Below are 24,790 nucleotides of genomic sequence, written 5' to 3' on the forward strand. Positions count from 1 at the left end.
TCCAGAGGCTTCCACTGTGCCCTCCAAACACGGCCCGCGACAGACATTTTCTGCTGAGATGTCTAAAAGGCAAACGTATACATCTGAGGCCTCGTGCTGTTAGAGGAAATTAGACATTTTCCCATTTATTTTGGCGCTTTTTTCTCCTCCTCGCCCGCTTCACTCGCTGGTGCCGCATTCTCGCATGCGCGATGATTAAGTCGGCAAAAAATACCTATCATTAATTTACATCTTTGGAATAAAAACTCACATTCACACTCTCTCAATCTCTCCCTACAACCATCCCCCCCCCCCCCCCCCCCCCCCCCTCCGCTGTTATTCCATAATGAAAAACAGAGAACAGGTATTGGTGCATTTTAATGAGGACATTGCGGACATTCCCCTACGCCACTGCTGCACTGCTGTGGGGAATCTGCCCATGAGCCCGGCAATCGTTTCTAAATTTGGTATCCTGTTCCCCATCAAAGTGCTGGAATTCGGCCCAAAGAAACGCTCCAGAAACTTTCGTCCTTCCCCTGACTCTGTTGCCAAGAATCCCTGACGTTTCAATTCGCAGTAGGTTCAGCCCGAGCCTCTTTCCCCCTATACCTACCGTGCTTATTCATCACACGGTGCCATTGTGAAGGTGTTGCTGCAGTGCCTCTGGCCTTTTTTATCATATAGTCCTGTCCCAGAAGCACCCATCCGCCTTCTTGGCTTTTTGTTTTTGAGGTTTATTATTCGTGCCGGAGCCCCTTGTAAGAAACGTTTACAGTACAGTGCAGCCATGGAGTTATATAGGCGGCACCGGAATTCCCCTCACATCCACTGCACATGGAGTTGCTCACCCAGCCAGCGCACCCATTTTCGGCCTAAAAAGTCTATGTAACATAATTGCATTCATGAACGTCCCGGGGTCGAAGGCATGAACGAGCACCGCGAGTCGTGCGTGCGTGCGAGTCATGAATGAGCACCGCCGCTGTCGAGTACGATATTGCGCGTTCATGTTTTAGGCCCAGCTCGAGTCTCTCGCGTTGATCCCGCCTCTAGCGGCCGCATATATCGTCTCTGCCCGAGAGAGACCAGATGGAAGCAGGAGGGAGGAACTCACTACTGCCACCATCTGGCAGGGTCAGGTTTGGCTCGAGCCGCAGTATACGATCGGCCAGCATGTCTTATCTAGCTTCAATGATTCTTCTCGGTTGGCCGGGGTTTATAGTGCAGCCAGCAGCATGGTCTCCTTGGTTACCTGCTGTGTCTGAGAGCTAACACAGAGCTTGATGTGCTGCTGGAACACACTGTGATAGGCTGTCTATTGATTTGAACGGTGAGATACAGCCTCGATACTGCAGTTTCTCAACCTTTTAAAATGTCAAGGAATAGTTCCATATTTGCTGAGCTAGCCACAAATCACTAACGGAATGTCCAATCCACCTCAAATGTTAATCGCATGTCGAGGGTGGTTTCATCAACAGAGAGAGCCAAAAGCAATTAGCAGTTTTCATCCATAGGGGGCGCTGCAAAAACACCCTTTTAAAAAATATCAAATCAAGGCAAATTCCACAAAAAATCAGTGGGAGGGGCCTATATTTCTGAAGGCGTCTGTGCGATCTTGGCAACCGCACTTTGCAATTTCCCCACCGTTCCTGTACTACTCGCCCGACGGGCAAGAGCCTCTGAGAGCACACTAATTAAACCTCAAAAGACATACATGAATAATATGATCTATTAAATCACATTACCCACACTGTACATAATATGGTGTGCATATATTCTAACGGGTAAGGACTATACTATGATAAAATGGGGCATTCGCTTATGGAAAAAGATAAAACTGTAAAAAGATGAGAAGATTTCTGCCGCACAGCGACAAACTAAGGTCCCCCCCCCCCCCCCCCCCGTTGGCACCATGTTGCGGTGCCAGTGTCACCCCCAGTGACAGCAGCTACACACACGGCACACGTGAACGTGATGTGTCAAGTGAGGATACACCTTCCACAGGCAGGCATGACAGCAAGGGCTCGTTGTTTTGTTCTCCAGCAGTGTTGTTTTTGTCAGATTTGTTTCAGTCTTTTGAATAGATTTCATTTAGTTCTAGTCACATTTTAGTCACCTGGAATGTTTTTGTGTTGGTCTAGTTTTAGTCGACAAAATATCATAAGATTTTAGTCGACTAAATCTACAGGTGATTTAGCCGATTAAAATGTGTTTTGGCGGGCTTCAATGGCGTCGTAATGACTGATTACACTTGCTGAAAATAGCCGATCTACAAGCAAAAGTACAGTTGTAAAAGTTGCAAAAGTACAGCAAAAGTACAGCTTTTTCTAAAATTTTGGAGATAAACGGAAGTTTAGAGATGGGCCTAAAATTTGACAATACAGAGGAGTCAAGGTTTGTTTTTTTAATCAGGGGTTCCACCACCGCCTGTTTAAAATAAGTCGGAACCACACCTGAAGTAAAACTGTGATTTATTATCATTTGGACATTGGACAATGGACAATAAGATATATATGAACCCAAATACTTGTAGTTATCAACCCGTTTCAAAGGAGTGTTAAGTGTTTTTATAATGTGGTTATTGTTGGATTTGCATATGTTTACGTATTCAGTTTTCGTCTCGTTGAGATAAAGACCAACACAGTTGGAGGCAACGTGTTAATTGTCGTCTCCCCGCGCACAATCATAGCACTAAAGGTTTTCAAAGAGATATACCTGACAGACAGTAGGATACTAAGGCTGAAGGCATGCATTTACGTTCCAATGGGTGATTGAGGGTCACGCTCTACCGCAACGGCCAATCAGCTGTCCACTAATAGTTCTCAGGTTTTGTTTTTGTCCTCTCTTTTTTCTCATTGTATGGATTTTGGCCAGGCCAGAAATGGATGTGGGATTTTGGGCCTGTCCTTGCCTTATTGTAGATACGCCTCTGGTATGAAGTACTTATTTGCTTTTTTCATTTTGTTTTAGACAACAGAGCTGTTTACCGCTGTTTCTTTGTTAGTATTGTGGTTCAGTGTTTTGGGAGTATTGGGAGACACATCTATTAAAGAGAAAGGGAAGTTTGATACACAACAGCAATGTCATTCTCACACTGGAACACGACTTGGCGCATCAGCAAGCACGTTAAGCTTCCTTTTATGCGTTTAATTTCTAGGACATATTGGCTTGTACAGAAAAAAAGGGGACACACTCATCCTTTGGCTTGGTGCTGTTAAAGAAGGTTAATGGTGGTCACTGTTCAGTATAAATGACCACAGCGGAGCTATACCTGAGGGAACATAATCCTCTGAATGCCTGGGGGCATCAAATAATAGGAGCCTCCTGTTGTATAACAGAACACCTCCCCTGACAAGCATCAAAGTTCACTGCACAATGGAGCTGTCAGACAGAACAGGAGGAAAGAGGGTGTGTGTGTGCGAGTGTGTGTGCGTGCACGTGTGTGTGCGCGGCTATTATATGTTTCTATTTTTTATTTTATTTAACCAGTAAAAACCACATTGATACTGAAGTCTCTTTTACAAGTGTGAACTGGCCAAGAGAAGAGGGCGAAATAAGTGACACAGCTCTGCCAGTAACGATAAATACAAGAGAATAACAGGACAGACATGTAACATTCATAAATACAGAACCCACTACCGAAGGAGCTCAAAGGGAGAACGGGAACGTCTAATAACGCGACCAATAAAGGCTAATATATAAAAACTAAGACATAAAGACAACCTTGAAACTTGAACAATCAACGTCATGCAGATATTTTTTACTGCTATACCTCTGGACCAGCCAAGACTTTAATTATAAGCCTCTGGAAGGTTGCCAGAGTATTTATAATAACTGGATAGGAGTAGTAATAGAGCCCTATTAGACCAGGGGGGCAGTCAGACAGATATTTTGTGAAGCCTGAAACTGAAAGTTCTTATAATGGCCTGTTGTGGCGCTGTCACTGGACCCAAAAAAAACCATAGCCCCATAGAAGTCCATGTATTTCAACCCAACTTCACCTAGACTGTATTACCTTAATAAACATGGTCATGAATATTTTCTGCTTCCAGTCACTAGTTTAAAGTCTCATTTCTAATGTCATAATATTCTTTTTGGAAAATTATGGTCCCATTTATAAAATAAATGACCATAAAGTCGCGTATGTTCTGAGGGGCGTGGCTACCGTTACAGTCTATGATCGGGAGTCCCCACCCACTCGAGTAAAAATAAAAACCAACGGAGAAGAAGGGGGGAAGTCCCGCCTCGTTGTCTGGGCAGCCAATGGCCAGCTGGGCCCAAACGGAGCCAGCCAATGGCCAGCTGGGCCCAAACGGATCTAGAAAGATGGCGACTTACAGTGCAGGAATAACAGGCTTCATTTTACGTCCATGTTAGACCCGGGGAACGCTTTGTCCATATTCTTTACAGTCTATGTATTAGACTCATCTGGGATTCTTTGTCCCTGGTGGAAAGTGAGTACATTAACTCAAGTACTGTACTTAACAACCTTTTATTAAAATGTCAGTTTGTCTATCTAGGTCATATTCAAGTTTTCCAATTCAAATTGTCCCATTAATGCAAATGCACATGTAATATTTCCTTCGATTCAAGCCGTTCTTTAACATCAATACCTTTTAGATGATACTAGCTATTACCTAACCGCCTCCTCGGGGATGTCATTATGTGGGGCCAACTGTTGCACCAGCCAGTGTCTGCAAATCAACCTTTTTTCTTCTTAACCCCTGTGTACTCCCTCGCATCCTGCAGCGCTGCGAGTACCTTTGATAAGAAAGAAATAATTAAATATGGCATTAGCGGGCTCCCTTGAGACAGCGTTCAATCTTTCACTCAACTGCACCTTGGTCAAATGCCATGATGACTAAGAATCAATAATTGCAACTCGGGGAGAAAGAATTCATCACCCGTACCCACCCTATACACCACAAACACACACTACAAAATACGCCTTCAGGCTGTGTAGGGTTTTATCGTTTTAAAATTACGTGTGTTTATCTTTTGCCTTCATAATATTTGGATCTCCATGTTTAAACGTGTCACACAAAGTGTCAAACGTTGAGGGGTCAGGCAATTTCAGGGAAATTCCAGATTTCAGCTTTATAACTCCATCTATTGATGATAAGCTTTCTCTCTCTCTCTCTATCTCTCTCTCTCATATATTCATATATATATATATAACTCTCAATTTACGGGCTGTGCATTGCGTTCCGTACCGTGACCCGACGACTACAGCCTCTGTCCCAGGCTGTCCCCAGAAAAGCCTGGTCACAAGCTAAGGGAGAGAAGCTATCGGCGGATGTATCCTCCGGAACATCCGTCAAATGTATTTCCCCCAGATACGATATTTCCCCGACCAATCACAACACATGTTTCATTTGCGGGGAATGTAAACTGATTTGTAAAGCATCAACATAATTTCCTTGGGCGATACTTCCGCTAAAATCCCGCAACTTCCGCCCAAACAAATGATAGCCTCTACAGCGTAGGTCTTGCCCATGGTGTTCGACGACAGGGTCAACATTTGAGGTAAGCAGTGAGAGACCATACCTCCAACCACTGCAGATGTGTTAGTTATACTGCATTGACACAGATGAGAGAAAGGTTTGCGCTCTTGTTGAATTGTCCCAAAACATCTGTTCTGGTCATGGTGCGTAAGCCAAACAAAAGTGGACATCCTTTTTTGTAATGTTGATGGTGTGTGAGTTGTGTTGTATTAACATACTCCACTGTACGGATTGGTTCAAATCATTTTATAAACTAAAACCAGTAAGATGCTCTGAGGTTGCGCTGAAACAACAGGTCTGGGAAGGTCCCATATATGGACTTGTTATTAGATTTGATTACAAATAAATGGCGTTTTCGGGCAGAGTAGGGGTAAAATGTGTGCTAATTAAAGGCAGGGCCTCGGGCCAGCCCAGTTTGGGCCCAGTAAGGGCCCAGGTTGGGTAGGTTTGGGGTTGTCTAGAGTTTGAATGGACAGGTATCAGTCAAAAGGGAGTCATCGAAGGACGGGTGGGGGATCAACATATGGAATGTCAGAACAGATCAGCTCCATATATGGAGATCTAAGGGTTGGATCTAAGGGTTGGAGGTCAGATGTAGAGTTGCTGGCCGGCTTAGATCTATAGGTGATGATCCAGTCTTCTCCATGTATGGCTATGCAGGGTTTGACGAGGTCAGTGTCGTGATCTTCATATCTGGATATGTTCATATATGGAGTGTGTCACGAGGCGTGACGGACAATCGGACGGACGGACGGACGGACTGACTGATTGCCGGTTTTCATATAAAATCTGAGACCTACGGTCACAATAAGTTCCGGATTGCTGCTTTATTCCCCTCCATGTCCCTGTCTCCCTAATCAATTGATATGAAGCTTCAACTCTCTTTCTCGCCCTCTCGTCCCTATCTCGCCCTCATCCTAGTCCACTCCGTACTGCGTGAACCAAGCTGGAGAGGACGGCCTTCTTCTTTATTCACTTTTCACGCCTCCATCCCCGCAAAAAAGAACATCACCATTTCGTTTTTCCGAGGGGTTCCTGAAACGACATTATTTTCAGATGCGGGTCGGCGGCCAATTACATATAATGTTTAGGGTCCTTGACATGAAATATTGAGCACCGCTGTAGATCAGCAATAACAGTGTTGATATGAGGTACCTCCATCCGACAGAGACGACATTATGCAGACATAAACCTCTCCTCTCTCTCTCTCTCTCTCTCTCTCTCTCCCCGCAGGCGACTACATACTGATGACGGTGTACTTTGACCTGAGAAGGCGGATGGGCTACTTCACCATCCAGACGTACATCCCCTGCATCCTCACCGTGGTGCTCTCCTGGGTGTCCTTCTGGATCAAGAGCGACGCCACACCCGCCAGGACCGCCCTAGGTATGTACTGTAGTGGGGGCGGCCACTCGGATTCTCAATAAACATGATTATTTAATTTTGGGGGGGGGTTTGCGGCCTGAAAAAGGCGGAGAAACACGTCTATAGCCTGAAAGAGACCTATATGCTTTTCTGAGCATAGAGGGGTGGGCCAATCTATACCACTGGAAACGGACGGAGGCTGCCAACAGGGCGAGAGACAGAGAGAGAGAGGGGGTGGGGGGGGTGGGAGAGACAATAGAAGTAAGATGAAGTTTTTCTGTGTGCTTGCATGCTGGATTCTAAATCAAAGCATGCTTGTTTGCACATTTGAGCATGCATGTTATACTTCAGAGGTCACTGACCTTTTCAGGATCGGGGCCTATTTGAAGATCTTGACAGGGGTTACAAACCATCTTCATTTGACCACTTGTTTTCCGGCTTGAAAATGCATTATTTTTAAGGTCTTAAATGTTTCACTTTTATTTATTTATATTAATGTTATATTATCATTAAAATCGTACAGTTTTTTTGCCATACAGTATTATTTGGGGGGGGGGGGGGGGGGGGCACTTGCAATTATCCTCATGGCCCATAGGTTGGGAATCTTCTATTATGCATGTACAGGTATGTGTCAAGTTTATTTAATTGTTTATTCCCCATGCATCCTATTTGACATTCATGTTCAAAGTTGTCCTGTCGTGTGTGATGATAGTGCTGCACCCTCTTCTTATTTGAGCATCAGTTGTTTGTTTGTTTGTTTGTTGTTGTATTGTTTTGTTTTTTTCATCCTCACTGCATGCCTGCCTGCGGTCAGTTCATGTGGCGTCCTGCCGGATGATATGCTTGTGCACACGCTTCTGAGCGTTCCCCGTTTCGAACGCTTGCTTGGAGGTAAGTCTGTGAAAAGTTCACCTATAAACTGTGCGGTGGACTGTACTGTACTGTACAGAGTCAATGTTGTCTGTTGGGAAGAAACCGTCACACAAAAGCATAAAAATCAGCAGATTCAACAAGCTTGAAGCACTGCGATAGGTGCCTTGACAAGCTTGGACAAAGCCTTGCGTTGTGAGCTTGTAGATCGGCTACTTGTGTGCGACACTCTTGTATGATAAAGTAGGGCATTCATTTCCAAATTCTTTTTTAGGTTTCTTCTAACCTTAGCCTGGGTTCCAGCCTGATTCGTTGCGCTCCATGGATTTGTTTTGTCAAGTCTGGCCAGCAGGCAGCAGACTTGCATTTCATAACGTCACCTGTTACGTTGCTAATGCGTCATCATCAGCCAGCACCACTATCCATGCTTCTTGCTGTTGGGGGAAGAAACTGACGTGTGTGTGTGGGGTGAGTTTAGTGAACGATAAAGGGACGTTGCTCTTAACCTAACTTTAGGGAGGCATATTTTATTCATACCGGTAAGACTCCCATGAGGGCGAGAAGCAACCTCGTCCTAAAATCACTTAACCTACCTTTAGGGAGGCATATTTTATTCATGCCGGTAAGACTCCCCGAGGGCGAGAAGCGACCTCGCCCTTTAGGGCGCCCTTTAGTTGCACGCATCCGCCTGGGTGAGGGCAGACTGCTCGGCAATATTTTTATAATTTTTATCCCACGATTTTGTAACCCATTTTTCAACCCTGTACAATTATCTAATCCTGGGCTCTAAACACCCTCCGCCAACCTGGGGAGAGCAACGGACTTGAACTCATGCTTCCTTCATGCCTGAAGCATGAGTGTCCAAGTTGCTCCTGACAGGGGGGGAGTTTCCCTGGTTGGACGTAGCGCATGGAAGGAACACGTTATTCCAACCAGTTCCTTTCCCCTCCATCAGGCGCCCCGGCTAGCCAGGGGGAGGCAGTTTAGTGACCAGGATTACTGCATGTTTTTTGTGAGGGTACCTACAGGGAGAACATGCAAACTCCACACAGAAAAGCCCTTTCGCCAACCCCGCCTCGGGTATGGGCACTGATGACGCAGAGGAGGAATATGGAGCGTGTCTTGAGTGTACAGGGTTTGAGGAGGTCAGATCAACATAATAGGAATGTCTGAACACAAGTCAGCTCCATATATGGAGATCTAAGGGTGGCAGCGGGGGCAGTGTCTTGAGTGTACAGGGTTTGATGTAGTAGTGAGAGACTACAGACTGTGAGAGACAGAGACTTAATTCTCTGGCCTGTTGAGAACTCTATTTTTCGCCTGCTGCTGGGCACGGCTGCACTAATAACTTTGGGGTGGGCCCGTCTAGAGTTTGAATGGACAGGTATCAGTCAAAAGGGAGACATCGAACAGGAAGGACGGTCGGGGAAGGATCAACATATGGAATGTCAGAACAGGTCAGCTCTATATCTGGATATCTAAGGGTTTGATGTTTGAGGTCAGATGTATAGTTGCTGGCCAATATTGAAGACATCAGGGATCTCCATCCATGATGATGTCATGTGATGTCACGAGGCATGCCCATAATGAAAGCTGGGGGTGACAGACGGCCTGGCCTGACTGACGGGAAATGCCCGTTATCATAGTAAATGCGACCTGTGGTCAAAACTAATAGCCAGGCCTGGAATTTCATCATGTTAGGGTTCGAGGAACCCTGACCTTTGGTGTACCAGGGCAGGAAGGAACAAAGATAAAACAAAGTATTTTAAGTCCACAGAATAGCATCATAAGTAAGTAAGGAAGTGGGTCGGTATCAGCCGGTAACACGCGTGGGAGTCTGTCCCCATTAAAATGCGCTAGACCTCTGGGAGATGATGCTGAGGTGGAGCGCCACACCTACCATCAACTCCCAGTACTTACCGCACGACTTGACGCACCCAAGCCGTGCTAATCATACGCTGAGTTGGCGGTGCCCGGGATCTAACCCATGACCTTGTGGTCCAAAGGCGAGAGCTCTACCGACTGAGCTACCCGGACACAATATATTATAACTACCAATTATATAAATAAATAGGCTAAAAAGCTATTTATTTCACAGAATCATGTATTGGCCAAAGGTTCGTACATATGCTAAGCTCTGGACTAATCAGACCCACTGGACTGGTCTGAAGTGGGTAGTCTTTCTTGGGGAGTTAAAGACAATGAATGGTGTTTTAAAACGTGTTAATTAAGGATAGAGACAGTTGAGGGGCATCAGGGTCACTATGTGGCCTCGGGACATAATTATATACTTTTGGAGGAGCAGAATGCCAAACCGAGGGGCTGTCGTTGCTGTCGGGCAGAAACCTCTCATCTTCGTATTATAGCTTTTTGCTGTTTTTTTTTTTTAATATTTTTTACTTCATAATCATACAGCGCCACACATAAAAACATCAAAAGCAGCAGCACATCTGCAAGCTTTCAATCTTGTCGATCTGCTACCTTTGCTGTTGGTTAATTTGAATCCTGAAAAGTGAGAGTCGTGGACATGCGGTTTCCACCCGACGGTCGAGATCTAACATCCTAGGAATAGAAAGTGGGCGGCAGTGGCCGCTTGGAAATGGGAAGGTTTCCGGTTCGATCCCCCGGCTCCTCTTGGGTTAGTGTCAAAGTGTCCTTGAGCAAGAAGTGTGTGCGTGCGTAAATGTAATGAACAATGTATAAAGCACTTTAGTTAAAGGAGCTGTATAAATAATCCATCCATGAATCCAAGGAGTGCCTGGCATTCAGCGGAACAGTTAGTAGAGCAATGCCTTGCTTAAGGGCATGTCAACAGTAGCAGAGGAGCGTTGAGGGAGTGAAAGAGTACATATCTCTCACTTCCCCATATCCCGCCCCCATCCGACTGGAGCCCCGGCCGGCGGCCGCCTGACGCTGCTTCCAACTGCAGGCGATGGAAAACTTTCACAACCTCTAGTACTATTACAGTACTTTGTTGCACGGAATGCACGCAGTGGGTTGCAAAAATAAATAAGGTTTTTCCATTCAGACACATAGCAGTACATGTATAGAGCACCGAAGTCCTGACGTAACTCGCTCATCCCTTCGATTCCCCTGGTTCACGGAAGTAATTTCTCTATGGAGAATAACATGGGGTGATCTTAATATCGTCTACTATAAGCGTTGTGGTCCAAAAATAAACAAGCTGTCTCGGCGTTATTGTCACGGAGGTGTCTCTGTATCGTTTGCAACAGTCAGTCACTCATATATGATACAGTCTGCTTCTAGCGAAAATGTAACTAATTCAGCAGCAGTAACATTAGCGTTTTCTCTCAGTCAGTTGATTCTTCATATCCATATGAGTGAAGCGGCCGGGATGACATGTTCATTTTTCAAACACAGTTCTTATATGAAGCAATCTAAAAATCCTCCTATGGTGATTTCAATGCAACTAAAAAAATACATGAACCTGGGGACTGACGCCCTCTACTGAAAGTGACGTCAGACTTCGGTGCTCTATAGGCCTTCACTGTTGTCGATGTGAGAAATGTAATGTCACTCTAGTCTAGTCTGTTTCCTTTCAATTATTCAAAGGCAAAAATATATGACTACTTGTCATTGTGGGTTTTTTATTTTTGGTTTTTTCATGTCCTATGAAAGCAGGGAATCATAGCAAAAATAATTATGTATTGGTTAATTAGATTGAGTGAATAGTTTTGAACCTACAGCTAATGGAACTGAAGTCAAGTTAAAACACTCTCTCATTCAGAGACAGTATTTACACATCATGCATAGCGGGGGTTGCATTTCTTTGTTTTCATTCATGGGTAATGGGTATATCTTTCACGCCTATGTGATTGTGACTACTAGACTACTATAGTCTTTGTTGTTAAGGTAATTCCACACAAGCAAACTTGTTCAGACTAGCCAAAGACAACTTAAAACATTATTTTTCTCGCAGTTTGCAACGTTTGTTGTGTTGCCAGTGTTGCCAGTTCTGCTTATTATAAGCGACTTTGGGCTAGTTTTCCTGTAACATAGCTTAATATTCATAGTTGCCCGTTGCTTTGGTTTGGTCTTATTTCTGAAGTGTAGTTGCTTATTTGGGCTTACTTTCATGATTCTTTTTTGAAAATAGCGGATGTAATATAGGGCTCAAGTGGTGAAACTGGTTGCTTCTTTTGGGCTTGTTTTCATAGACCTGGTCGCTTGTTTCACTCACAGAATTTGGCAAGCTAACTTGTCACCATTAACTGGAGCCTCTGCAATGCATCCCGCACCCGCAACAAAACAAAACACACAACATTTTGTTTCGCTAGCTTTGCTTTGGAGTTGATCAATTGGTATATGAATTGCGAGTTGACATTGAGAATAATTATAATTATGGTATCTAGTTCACGCTGCACAAGTATTCAGCACTGAAACATGACGAGCAGACAGTAGAGAACCACTCTACACTGGAATATTTACCCCCGTGACTACAACACGGATAGCGTCGGCTACCGAGGGTAATAATCATGTCTCCTCATATCGTGTCACGTTTCCCCCACAGACAATGACTGTTTAACTGTGTTGGGTTTACTCATCAAACCAACAGGCACGGAGCGGACTGCATGCTTTTTGCTGTCAGCGTGAGATTAACTTAACAGGACGCGTGCAACTTGTTGTTCCGCGCATTTCTGTAACACTAACGCACTGTAATGGTACGTCGAAGCGAATATGGTTGTGAAGCTTCAGTGGTACTGTAGTATGATATCATTGTTGTCGTGCAGAAACCTCGTATGAATGAATGGACCATTGTAAAGCGCTTTGAGTAAGCACTCTGTACATACGTAGAAAAGCGCTATATTATTATTGTTGTTATTTTTACTAGATCGGTGCCCGGCTGTAGAGCACAGAGTCGGTAAGGACGGAAGTTGGAGATCCATGCCCCAACTGGCTATGCAATACCCGTTGTACCCGTGTCAAGGCTCATTCATAGTCTGGATTTTCGGTGGTGAGGTGACCACCGCTCCGGTGGTGAGGTGACCACCGCTCCGGTGGTGAGGTGACCACCGCTCCGGTGGTGAGGTGACCACCGGAGCTGAAAGAGCGTTGAGCGGTGGAAACAGAGAGAAGGGCTGGAGTGGTGGCGGTGGTTTGCTCTTCACTGCGGCTCGTGCGGTCATGTTGTAGTTCGGTAGTCACCTCACCACCAAAATCCAGACTATGAATGAGCCTTCAGAGTACCTGTTCCACCCATCTGTCTGTCCCTTTCATGCCCATACATGGAGATTTCTGTATCTGTGTCTCCGTGTCCTTTTATTCCTATATGGAGTTCTGTGTCGGGCATGCCCAAATATGAAGTGTGTTGCCTAATACGCCGTGGAACCTACAAGGAGTCAAACGGCCGCGGCCATTTTGATCTTCGGGTCATGGCACGTCACGCTAGCATTCCAGAGCTAGCCAAATGTAGCTTAGGGTCGGGGCCTACATGAATCAATATAAAACACCTTACCTCCTACGGTTTTATTTGATAAGACGTCTGTAGACGTCTTTAGCATCACAAGTGTTAAGACGATGCGCCATGGCACAAAGTTTCGTCTTTGAAATAGGGCCCTCAAAAGGTACTGTGGCTGTGTATGTTTTTTCAAACTTTTTGTTTTTCCAAAACTAAACAACTGCTCATTCCAAGTCTACTGTTCACTGCAAGCTTCTGCAGTCATCCCATAGACTGTAAAAAATATGGACAAAGCGTTCCCCGGGTCTAACATGAACGTAAAATGAAGCCTGTAATAATATGCTAATTCCTGATGTAAGTCGCCATCTTTGGTACCAGCTGGCCATTGGCTGGCTCCGTTTTGTATACCAGCTGGTCATTGGCTGCCCAGACAACGAGGCGGGACTTCCCCCCTTCTTCTCCGTTGGTTTTTATTTTGACTCGAGTGGGAGGGGAATCCCGATCATAGACTGTAATGGTAGCCACGCCCCTCAGAACATACGCGATGTTTTTTTTTCTTTATGGTCATTTTTTTAATTAATGGGACCATAATTTTCCAAAAAGAATATTATGACATTAGAAATGAGACTTTAAACTAGTGACTGGAAGAAGAAAGTATTCATGACCATGTTTATTAAGGTAATACAGTCTAGGTGAAGTTGGGCCAAAATACATGGGCCTCTATGGAGCTATGGGGCTTTTTGGGTCCGGTCCAGCGCCACAACAGGCCATTATATGAACTACCGATTTCAAATGAGGCTTCACGAAATATCTGGCTGACTGCCCCCCTGAGTCATCCTTCTGATGGCTGGCAAATGACAGAGAGAGAGAGAGAGAGAGACTATCATTTAGCATCTATCCAGTACCAAGGGCACTACAGATTTTACTAGATTAGTTGCATCAACTTCAAAGAACTTTATTTTTCCTTTCGGAAACTTATTTTGTGCAGTGGTAAAGACAACAAGAAATCACAGTAGCCTACACACAAACACAGTTACTATATAAAAGACCATAAAAATGACTTTTTAAGTGAGACTACTTAAAAGCATAATATATCAAAAAAAGTACTACTAAAAATTTAAAATCTAAATATATACTGTATGCAACCCATGTGTTCACTATAGTCCATCAGGTGGAAAGGAGGGGGTTGTTTGTTAGAGATTCCAATGGGGCGGGGGGGGGGGGGGGGGGGGGTCAGCCTAGGCGTTCAAGAGTCTGATGGAGGTGGGCACAAAGCTAGCCGAGCCCCTTTTAGTGAGTTTTGATGCTCTGTATCGCTGGCCTGAGGGCATTAGTTCGTAGTGGTTACGGAGCGTGTGTGTGTTGTCCTCAACTATTTGAGAGGCCTTCTTTATTGTCTGTTCTGAAGCTTCCTCATCAGGAAGAACAGCCTTTTTGACACTTGGAGTGAATGTTCTCCGCGTTGAATGTGAGCTTATGGTCGATGGTGGTGCCGAGGTAATTGTACTCTTCGACGTGTTCTATTGCCTGGCCATTTATCTCTAGGGCCGGAGGTGGAGTGGGCGGGTCCTGCCTAAAGTCCACCAGCAGCTCCTTAGTTTTGCTGGGGTTTAGGTCCAGGAAGTTGTTATTGCACCACTCAGCAAATCCGTCTGATCCATCTGACGGCCTGGTGTCTTGTCTGTGAGGAAAGACAGAATGAGCAGTATGAGGTGGGGGTTGACATTCATCCGGAGGAGTTTCTGTCCCATCAGGTGAGGCTGCACCGTGTTAAATGCACTCGAGAAGTCCACAAATACGATCCTGACAAAGGACTTGGGCCTCTCCAGCTGTGCGTAGGTGTGATGCAGCAGGGTTATCACTGCATCATCCGTACCTCTCTGCTGCTTGTATGCAAACTCAGGAGTGGGTCTGTGAGCCCACTAACCTCCCTCTGTAGCTGGGGTAGAATGAGCCTCTCAAAGCTCTTCATCACCAGAGATGTTTAAAGCTATAGGGCGGTATAGTCATTATTGCAGGTGGGGTTGGTTTTCTTAGGGACTGGGCAGATGATGGAGGACTTCCATATGGTTGGTATGGAGTCTGTGTCTAGGACACAGTGACCCACAGGAAGGACTGATTTGATAGGATGTTTGTCTGCCTTAGATACGATGCATTGTTTTTAGCTTGTTGTGAGGTCTGCTACTTTTGGCACACAACTCCACCGTGCAATGAAGTAGTAGTAGTTTTTGGTCAGATCTTTCTTTCTCGATAACATGATCAAAGGCAGCGCAGCAGACCTGTGTGTCAACTAGCCGTCCTTTGGCTGTCTCGGTACGGAATGACCAAAAGGCGGCCTGGGCTTAAGTGTGTATTTGTGTGTGTCTCTTATCTAAGACATACGGTGTAATCCCCCCCTCTCCCTCCCCTCACCCTGGCAGACAACAGGTAGGGGAAGACAAGCAGGCTGCCACAGCCCGAGATAAACATCCTCTGCCCCGACAATGGAAGTCATTTAGCCTCTCTCTTCACCCTGTTCTTCACCCTCCACTTTTAGCCCTCTCCTCCCCGACCCTGGGACCGGATACAAAGAAAAAGAGTGACGGAGGATGCGTGGGGACTCGAGACGGAAAGAGAGCACATGCCACAAAAAAAAGAGATGGAGGGATAATAGAATATCAAACTGTAGCCCAGAGAGAGAGTCAGATAAAGGGCCCTTGTTAGGTGATGATTATAGGTTCAGTGGTGTGTACTTCAATTGTGTACAATTGTGCTCGTTAGACAGCACATTACAGATACAGACAGAGAGGTGCCATCAGGCACAGACAAAGGGAGTGTAATTGACAATACTTTTCTGTTAAAGAAGAGTATGCGATGAGGTCAGATGTCATGTCTGTAGGCTATAATTATATACTGTATAGTGCAACATTCTGCGATATAGGTGGAAATGTGGTTGTTTTAAGTTAACCCATTTATACCCGAGGACGATTCTTAAAAAAAAAACCCTATGTTTCTATGTCAGTCGTTCTCAAACTTTTTAATGTCAAGGACCCCCAAAAATATATGTAATTGCCCGCCGAGCCCCATCTGAAAATATGTTGTTCCAGGGACCCCCCAGAAGCAGTTAAAAACCTTTGCTCTGAAAGAATATATTAAAAAAATTGGGCCACAATTTCAGGTTTTTTCAAAAATAGCAGACCTACAAGCTCGTAGCGCGGCACTCATAGCGTGTTACGCTATGAGCTTGTAGATCAGCTATTTTTCAACAGCTCAAGTACAACATAATGCTTAAAACACCAAAAGGGGTTCCCATCCAAAAGAACACCAGTGGAAGAAGTGGAAATAGCGGCCCTCCGAAAATTAAGGTGCATGACTAGACTCAAGTGCACATATTTCTTTATTTCCTCCAGCTCGGCAGAGTTAATAAAGAAATGTGTTATTGAGCCTCTCTTTTATTTCGTTTTCTTTAAGCTTTGATTGCAGCTGCGGGCACCCACCGTCAAGGACACGATCAGAGGAAGCACACCTGCTCTATATTCGGGTTGTTTTCTCCCATTCTCTTTAAAGACGAAAATATGTTTTTGGAGCATATCTGTGGTCTATTTGTATACATCAGAAGTCCCTACAAAGCCAATCTTAATATTATGTCCTGTCAAACAAAAAACATACTGTGTGATGACTTATAGGGGATTCACACTGAGACGGACTAAATCCGTTTCATTGGAACCGTTTCCGAATACGGTTGCCTGGTCCCCGATGGCCATGATTCACATTACCCGAGATTCAACAGCGCACCCGGGTACACTTGCATAACACACTTTCATCCTCCTGATGACAGTGTGCTTGATGGCTGGCGCGCACGGACACTGACCATCAACTGTGCGACATTGTCTCAAATAAATCCAGACACACTGAATTGCATTGCCTCTTTGGCTTTTTGCCGTTATACTACTTCACTGTCAGCCTGCCTGCTATTCACTGTGTCAGTCAGTTCTGTGCTCCAGTGTATTAGTTTGCTATGGATTCTACTTTAGCATTATTATTATTTTGTTTTACTTTGGAAACTGTGCCAAGCAAAGCCCAAGAGCCACGTGTAGTCCGCAGAATAAGATCAGCGCGGTGCTGCGCGTATAAGCAGATTCAACAGGAGAAGGGCGGCGTTGAGAAATGCGCTGGTGTTACGCATCGTGCAGCGGCGGTGTTTTTTTTTGTTGACGCTTGGCTCGTCGACTAGAGATTATGTCACGTTCTTTAAAAAAAACAGTCCACTTCCTTCTTTAGGTACGCATGCATTCACATTGGAACGATCCGTATCTGAATACACTTCAACGGTCCAGAGACCCTCCCCCCATGCGGTCCCGGGGACGGTTGGGCGATCCGCTCCCGGGAACGGTACGCATCATTCACACTACCACAACATCTGCCAAATGGTCCCGAGTGCGCACCCGGGACCATAGTGTGAATCCCCTATTAGTTAATCTTGATTTCATTCACCTGTTTGGTTGCTCCAAATCATGATCAAGGACACGATCATGTTGATCGAGGGTAGCAACGTGTCATTTACATTTAAATGACACGTTGGGCATTTACTGCTGAAGCAAAAATGAAAGTGCCGGTATTTATAAAGTGAGACACATCCGTGATATCTTGACATTTCAACTTATTAATATTCACTTGCTCATTCTCAGTTAAATTATTTATTTAAACCACCAATTGACGCATGACAGAGATTTGGCAAATCTTTGAATATATATATATATATATATATATATATATATAAATAATGTGGGTTGATATTGTTTAATTTCCGTGTGTGCGCGTGTGGATGGGGGTATCATACGTTTTATTTTGATTAAATCCTCGGAGGACGAGACTATACCAAAAAAGCATGACGGCACCTTTTCAATACATGTTCAGATGTTGAAGCAAATGCCTATCGTTTTATTATTTTCTCATAAGTTTCATTTCATGAATAGTGCGCAGCACACACCACACAGCTCCCAGCACCCGTGTTTTCAATTCTGATCAAATAAATGACGAGGGGTGGGGGAGTGTCCTTAGGTAATTGGCACTAAAGGAAAGGTTCCGGCACATGCTGGAAGCATCACTTCCAGCATGAGGGGGAGAATATTGCTTGAGGGGGGGGTAAGCAATATAAAAGAAAAAGAAGAAGAAAAAGGAGGTTACAAGACACTAACACTAGCACTAGCACTAGCGAGACACTAGTTCTAAGGAGAAGTCAGGTGAGGACAGAACGCCCCCCCCCCCCCAACAATCCCCCTAAGGCTAGCTGCCTCGCCAGATTGATGACATGTCCTGCTAGCACTCAACAACCTACAGCACAAGATTAGATGTGAGCGCATGGCCCATAAAGCCCATAGAACTCCCCACACGAACCGGGGATATATGGGACCAGAAGTCTCTGGTACAGCTGCAGGTTGGACAATAGTATATGGCTACTTTGGCTAGAATGAAAACCATGCTGTACTCGTTTAAGTATACCCCCGCACTGCGGTTGAGATGAGAAACGCGACTTTAAGGCAAAAATAGACTACGTCGGTGATTCTCTATATAGCCTCGGAAGGAGACCTAGACGTTTTATTAGTGATTCTCAACCGGTGGGCAGTCAAGCCCCCAGTGAGGCTCTCCAACGTTGAAGCACTCGGCCCTATTGGTCAGAGGAGGGACTGCAGGCGGAGCCGTGGAGTTATGACAGTGCAGTTGCTCCTGTTCAGTCTCACAAACATTGTAATGATGGTATAACATTAACAAATCACACCCGTGTGAAGTGAGGGGCACTCTTATCATTGACATACATCATCATGGTGTAACATGTGTATTTGCTCAGACAAACGTGATGTCAATTCTCCATTCATTGTCGATGGGAATTTAATGTTTGTGTAAGACGAAAATCTAGCTGAATATAGTAGGGGATAATCATACATCACATTCTGTGCTCAGCCAATCAAATAAATGGAACTACGTGGGTTCCATTGATCCAGGACAGAACCGAATCGATCGATTGATCGAAAATAAACTATAAGCTCTGAAAATGCAAACGGCCCATCTGACTTCATGCCAAACCTGCCTACCAATGTCTAATAGAAACTACAGCCTTTCTCTTAGTGAAAAGTTAGCATGCTGGAATAGAGCTTTTGTTATTGCATTAATACAATACACTCAATTAATACAGTTGAAATTGTTTTGTAGAAATTTCCAGACCAGCCTACCGTTGATGTCACTGCTAGGCGGCTTTTGGGAACTGTCCACAGCCGCCCTCTTCAGACACGAGATGAGAGTAGACAGACAATGGTGCCACATTATAATGAAGATAAGCTGAAAATGGCTGAAGTGGTCCTTTTTAAATAAAGGAATTTAATCCCACTCGGCAAACAAAGAAGACATTTGATCTGATAAGAGTGTCCTCACGTCAACGGTCGTTGATAACGATCACCGCCTGAGTGCAATCAGTGCACCTGCTGCCATCGTTCTTGACAGCAATAATAGCGCAACCAAGAAAATGGATATGAATGTGATACTAGTGTTAATACCTTATGAAGCAGGGGTCTTCAATGTGGGGGGGGGGGGGGTGTAAGTAGTATTGTGATTAACGACTCGAAATCTAGCATCCCTATTCTGAGGAGAATTTTAGCCAACCCTGGCGGATCTGCATCTAGTCAACACAATGAATACCTCTCCTTTTGAAAGTAATGCTAATCTTATGTATTGCTAACACTAGACCTGTACGTGCCTGTCGGCCACCGGCCTACTTGAGAACCTAATAGGCTAATACAACTTGTCATAGCACCAGTTTTAACTATCTGTCTGGGTCCCTTTTGTGCCCATACTGTATTTGGAGATCTGTGTCTGTCTGCCTGTGCCTGAAGAGTCCAAACTGACTGTGAAAAGGTTAAGTGATCAATTGTCAGGTGTGGGGTATTGCCATGGCAATCAATTGGCTGAGGCAGAGTCTGGAAATTGCACAGGTGAGGGGATTTAGGCTGATTAGGCCCACTGGCAGAGCCTTTTGTGGTGGTTCTGGAGAACCGGCGTGGGTCCGACCAACTCCCTGTGGGGATAGTAGGGACACACACACACAGAGAAGTAGGACTAGATCTGTATGTGCCCGTCGGCCTTTAATGTTTCGTGGTTAGTACGAGTCGAGTCAGCACCAGCTGAGCTTACGTCAACGAGGAATCTCAGGAACGCAATGTGTTGACAGCTGGGCGTATATTAGCAGCGACATTGCCTTCATACTGTATGTAGTTTCAAGACTTTTGCGGCCACGATAATTCCATTTTCTCCAGAAACTGGCTGTATCAAATATGAATGGACGATGCACAGCCACCCCCCTGACAGAATGGCAGAGATGATCAGTTTATTTTTCAAACACAGTTCTTATATGAAGCGATCTAAAATCCCCCTATAGGGATTTCAATGCAACTAAAAAAATACATGAACCTGTGTACTGGCGCCCTCTACTGAAAGTGACGTCAGACTTCGGTGCTCTATATTGTCTGTCTCTATTCCGGCCATGTCGTAATAGGCAAACATTCTGAGCTTGTGGATTGGGTCATTTTCGGCAGGAGAGATTTGCTATGGACTACTGCAAAGGGGACCAATCACAGAGCCCTGTGGGGCCCCCGGCCGAGTGGGTTGGATCGGTGGTTTCCCAGAGCCTCCGTGCAGCAGTGGATCTCCATGGAGAGTGTGGGTGTGCATATCTGATGACATCAGGACTATGATGTCATATTTATGACATCAGGGATGTCAGCAAGTGGGCATAAAAGGGACAGACAGTTTTTCTTTTTTTTACCTTCGCAGTAAGGGAATATAGAGAGATACTAAACAGAACAGGATATACGGGAGACACCGGTCAGTGGAAGAAAATGACGTCCAGACTTCCCCAGACTCAAGCCTTTCACTGTGACTGGTGTTCGTACGCCTTCAATTCCCAGCTCTACCTCATTAAACACCTGAAGAGGAGCCACGACCGCGTCTACATCGCAATGCTGAAGAACGGGGATATCGATCAGTCCCTGGGCCACAACGACACCCACTGCCAACGGCTGAGGAAGGGAAGAATGGTCTCCTCGGCAGCCCCATGCCGACCGACGGGCCCCGTGATAACCAGCCCTGTGACAACCAGACACACTGACACGGATGAACGGAGCGATAGCGACAGCGACCAGACCTTTAACGAAACCTCCGAAGCCCCTGGCCCCGCGGCGACCACCCAGACCGAGATGCCCGCAGACCTATCCAGACTGATCGCCACCACCGCCGCCAAGTTGAACGACCGGATAGACTCCATCCGGGAGGATATGGAGAAGCGGGGCTCGGAGGCCCGTTCCAGGAATTCCAAGGAGGCCGGCGGCGCCCTCACGTACTCGGAGAAGGCAAACATGGAGAACGAGATATACCAGCTAAAAGCGGAGAACTTTGGACTGCGCAATGCGTTGGAGAAACAACAGCGCCTGTGCCAATGCATGGTCCCACCATGTGTTCAATTCATCATCAGGACTAATCAGAATTAATTATAAGTGACTTCAACCACTCACTTCTTTCTTCGCAGACCTAAACTAGAAAGGCAGTTCCTGCAGAAGCTGCATGGCTTTGCTGAGAACCCGCAATGTGTTAGTAGGAACAGTAGAAAAAAAGGGTATGGGCGTACCGTATACAAATGACATCAGTGACCTCCATATATGGGCATAAAAGGAACGCAGACAGATGGGTACAATGGGTACTCTGACAACCTACCTTTATTACTTGTATAGAGGGTATGCGTGTGACATCATCATCATACCAGGAAGTTATGCGGAAATGCCTACCGAGCAAAAAACTACTTTCTGGCCTTGATATCCCATAAATCCATACAGAAGTCATTCAATTAAATGACTTTAATCAACATTAAACTCACTTTGTCACTAGATTAGCCACTTGATCTGCCATTCACTTTGTGCATGCACATACCCTCTATAGTTTCTAACCTTTTAATCCATTTTAATCAATCAACCTTTTCCCAATAAAGTATTTTTGTAAAGCGACTGAGGACTGAAATGTCTAAATTGTATGTATTGTTATTTGACAGAAACCATGGCATGCAATACACAATGCATCGAAGTGTTACACAATATGGGCCTATAGCGTCATGAACAACAAGAAGAGTAAGACACAACACCAATAGTGGTTGTGGCGGGTGTTTGCCATATTCCCCATGGTTGGCTTGTCAATAGCACAGCATTGCAATGTCGTAGTTACTGCGACGACAACCCTATAAGTGACAGGGCTCCGGTGAGGGGAAGAATGAAAAAAGAAAAACAATATGTCAGCTTTTACCCCCAAAAGCCATCAATCTCGAGGAGCAAGAGCTGCTTGAATGTGACTGATGGAAGTAGTCACATGGGGAGTTGCAGGCACTGCTCCTGAGAGCGCTCCATATCCACATCCTATTGCTTTTTCCCCCTTTTTTTTGTGCTCGGGCTGTAGGCCGATGCCACTAGCGGAGGAAAGTGGACTCTAGTACTGCACTTAAGCACAATTTTGAGGTATTTGTACTTTACTCGGGTGTTTCCAATTTCCATTTCATCTCAGAGGCAAATATTGTGTTTTTACTCCACTGCATTTGCTAATACTGTAGTTACTTATATTACACCTGAGAGACAACCGTCGCCTCGGTGTCTCCTGTCTCTTCTGCGTGTCGCACGGCTCGCAACGCATTTCCAATGGGAGTCACGTGGTTTGACGAGACAACCTTGTTCCATGGGGGACAGGAGACAGCCATGGGAGCAAGCTTGTCTCGTCTATAGAGCGTCACAGTCCCGCCCCCTTTCAGAACGACGAGTGGCCCAGGAAATGATTCTCCATTCATTTTCTCCATAGGCTTTTCAAAAAGTATTTATATAAGGACGGTTACGCTGCGGACAAAGCCAACTCGGATCGTGACAAATCATGACGACAAACACAATATTTTGTGCCGATCAAATACTTTGAAAGAAGAAAATAAAGGCAGGAGACAACACTATTTGTTTTGTTTTTCTTCTTACTAATTATTTGATCTGCCCAAAACATTGTAATTATTGTCATGATTTGTCACGATCCGAGTTGGCTTTGTCCGCAGCGCAACCGTCTTTATATAAATACTTTTTGAAAAGCCTATGGAGAAAATTAATGGATAATCATTTCCTGGGCCACTCGTCGTTCTGAAAGGGGGCGGGACTGCGACGCTCTATAGGCGGCAGGCCATTCTGCCAGTGCCATCATGATAATGTCACTGTACCTGTATCAGTGAGTGACAAATAAACCCTCTACAAAGGGTTGTGTAGTCTGTTGGTTTGTATAATTTATGTTGTTCTGTAAAAGTGGAATTCTTGTCCCAGTCCAGCCCTGTTAAAACCCATGCACCATCTTTGTGGCCTTTTATAATTCATGTTTGTACAAATAATAAAATAAGAACAGCATGCAACACTAATGTACAGTCACACAGTCCACTGATGTGGAATTAAATAATGGGATTTAAAAGTATTGTCCATGTAAACACTCATTCGGAATGACCATTTCCCATGTAAACACGCAGCAAAAAACGTACTTCTGAATTAATTAATTCGGAAGTTTTCATTCTGAATGAAAACCGCAGCCAGTGATGCATGCTAGATGTAAGCAAGATGTAAGTGTCATGGCCGCACCAATGCATTTCCAATGGAAGTCACATGGTTTGATACAACATTTTGGACTACAAGCTGTTGTATGGCTTTCCCCCTCATACAACACAAATGTTGTGTCAAACCATGTGACTCCCATTGGAAATGTAGTAGTAAGTAGTAAAGTACAAATACTTTACTACTTCTACTCCATTTGAAAACTTACTTTCTACTTTGTAGATTTGGATTATTATTACAAAACATCTCCATACTGTAACCACTTCAGCCCTAGACTTGCAGTATGTATAATGAGTACTTTTACTTGTCGTTCTGGAAAACCTGTTCAAAGGGTTCCATGGACTATACATGAATGCCTTGGGCACTGTTGCCCATTTGGAATTCCCTTCCCTCCATAAAATCCCCTAAGGCAACTTAACACTGTACAGTATTCTATATACTGTACCACTTTCCCATACGGTAGCCTATATCATGCTGGTCCACCCACTCAAGGTTTTCCTTTGGTGTGCGCACAGTAGACTAGTTAGAATCCTATACTGGTGCAGTATGCATATGGGTATCTTGTACTATATCGGTTTGACTGCGACGCAACACACTGTGAGCTCATCAATCGGCTATTTTCAGCCAATATAGCTTTCCCTACATTACGGACACTGGGGTTTAAACAAGTATAATTATTATTCACTTTCGGGGCTTTAAATTCATCCTACCATATCCTACCTAGGCTGCCTAGATTGTCTTCTTACCTTTGGAGCATAAGCCAAAGTATTTGCAGCTTTGATCGGCGAAAGTCCGGCGGAAAATAGTCCCATGGTTTGTTGTTGAAGAGAAAAACATGCCGCCATTACGATGCGAGACGAACACAGCCTCCACAGCATGTTGTAGTCCAAACAAACTTATTACGCAGCACCGACACATGGATTAAATAGCGTGGAACGCGGGTTACGCAGTAGAACTGCAGTAGAACTGCAGTAGAACTGCAGTAGAACTGCAGTAGAACTGTGTAACCCGCGTAGAAT

At 44.9% G+C, this 24,790-nt stretch overlaps 1 protein-coding gene across 1 annotated transcript in view; it reads left to right on the top strand.

Moving 5' to 3' along the window:
• Positions 1-24,790, top strand: part of LOC310854444 (gamma-aminobutyric acid receptor subunit gamma-3-like) — a gene marked incomplete at its 3' end in the record, with an annotated part of 159,740 nt that overhangs the window by 126,744 nt on the left and 8,206 nt on the right. The window contains exon 8 of the mRNA XM_083759101.1: positions 6,714-6,866. Coding sequence (XP_083615227.1) covers positions 6,714-6,866 — 153 coding nt within the window. The remainder of the gene's footprint in view (positions 1-6,713; positions 6,867-24,790) is intronic.

The sequence above is a fragment of the Protomyctophum parallelum genome (genome assembly GCF_964188405.1).
Source record: "Protomyctophum parallelum genome assembly, chromosome: 23".
NCBI classification, from domain to species: domain Eukaryota; kingdom Metazoa; phylum Chordata; class Actinopteri; order Myctophiformes; family Myctophidae; genus Protomyctophum; species Protomyctophum parallelum.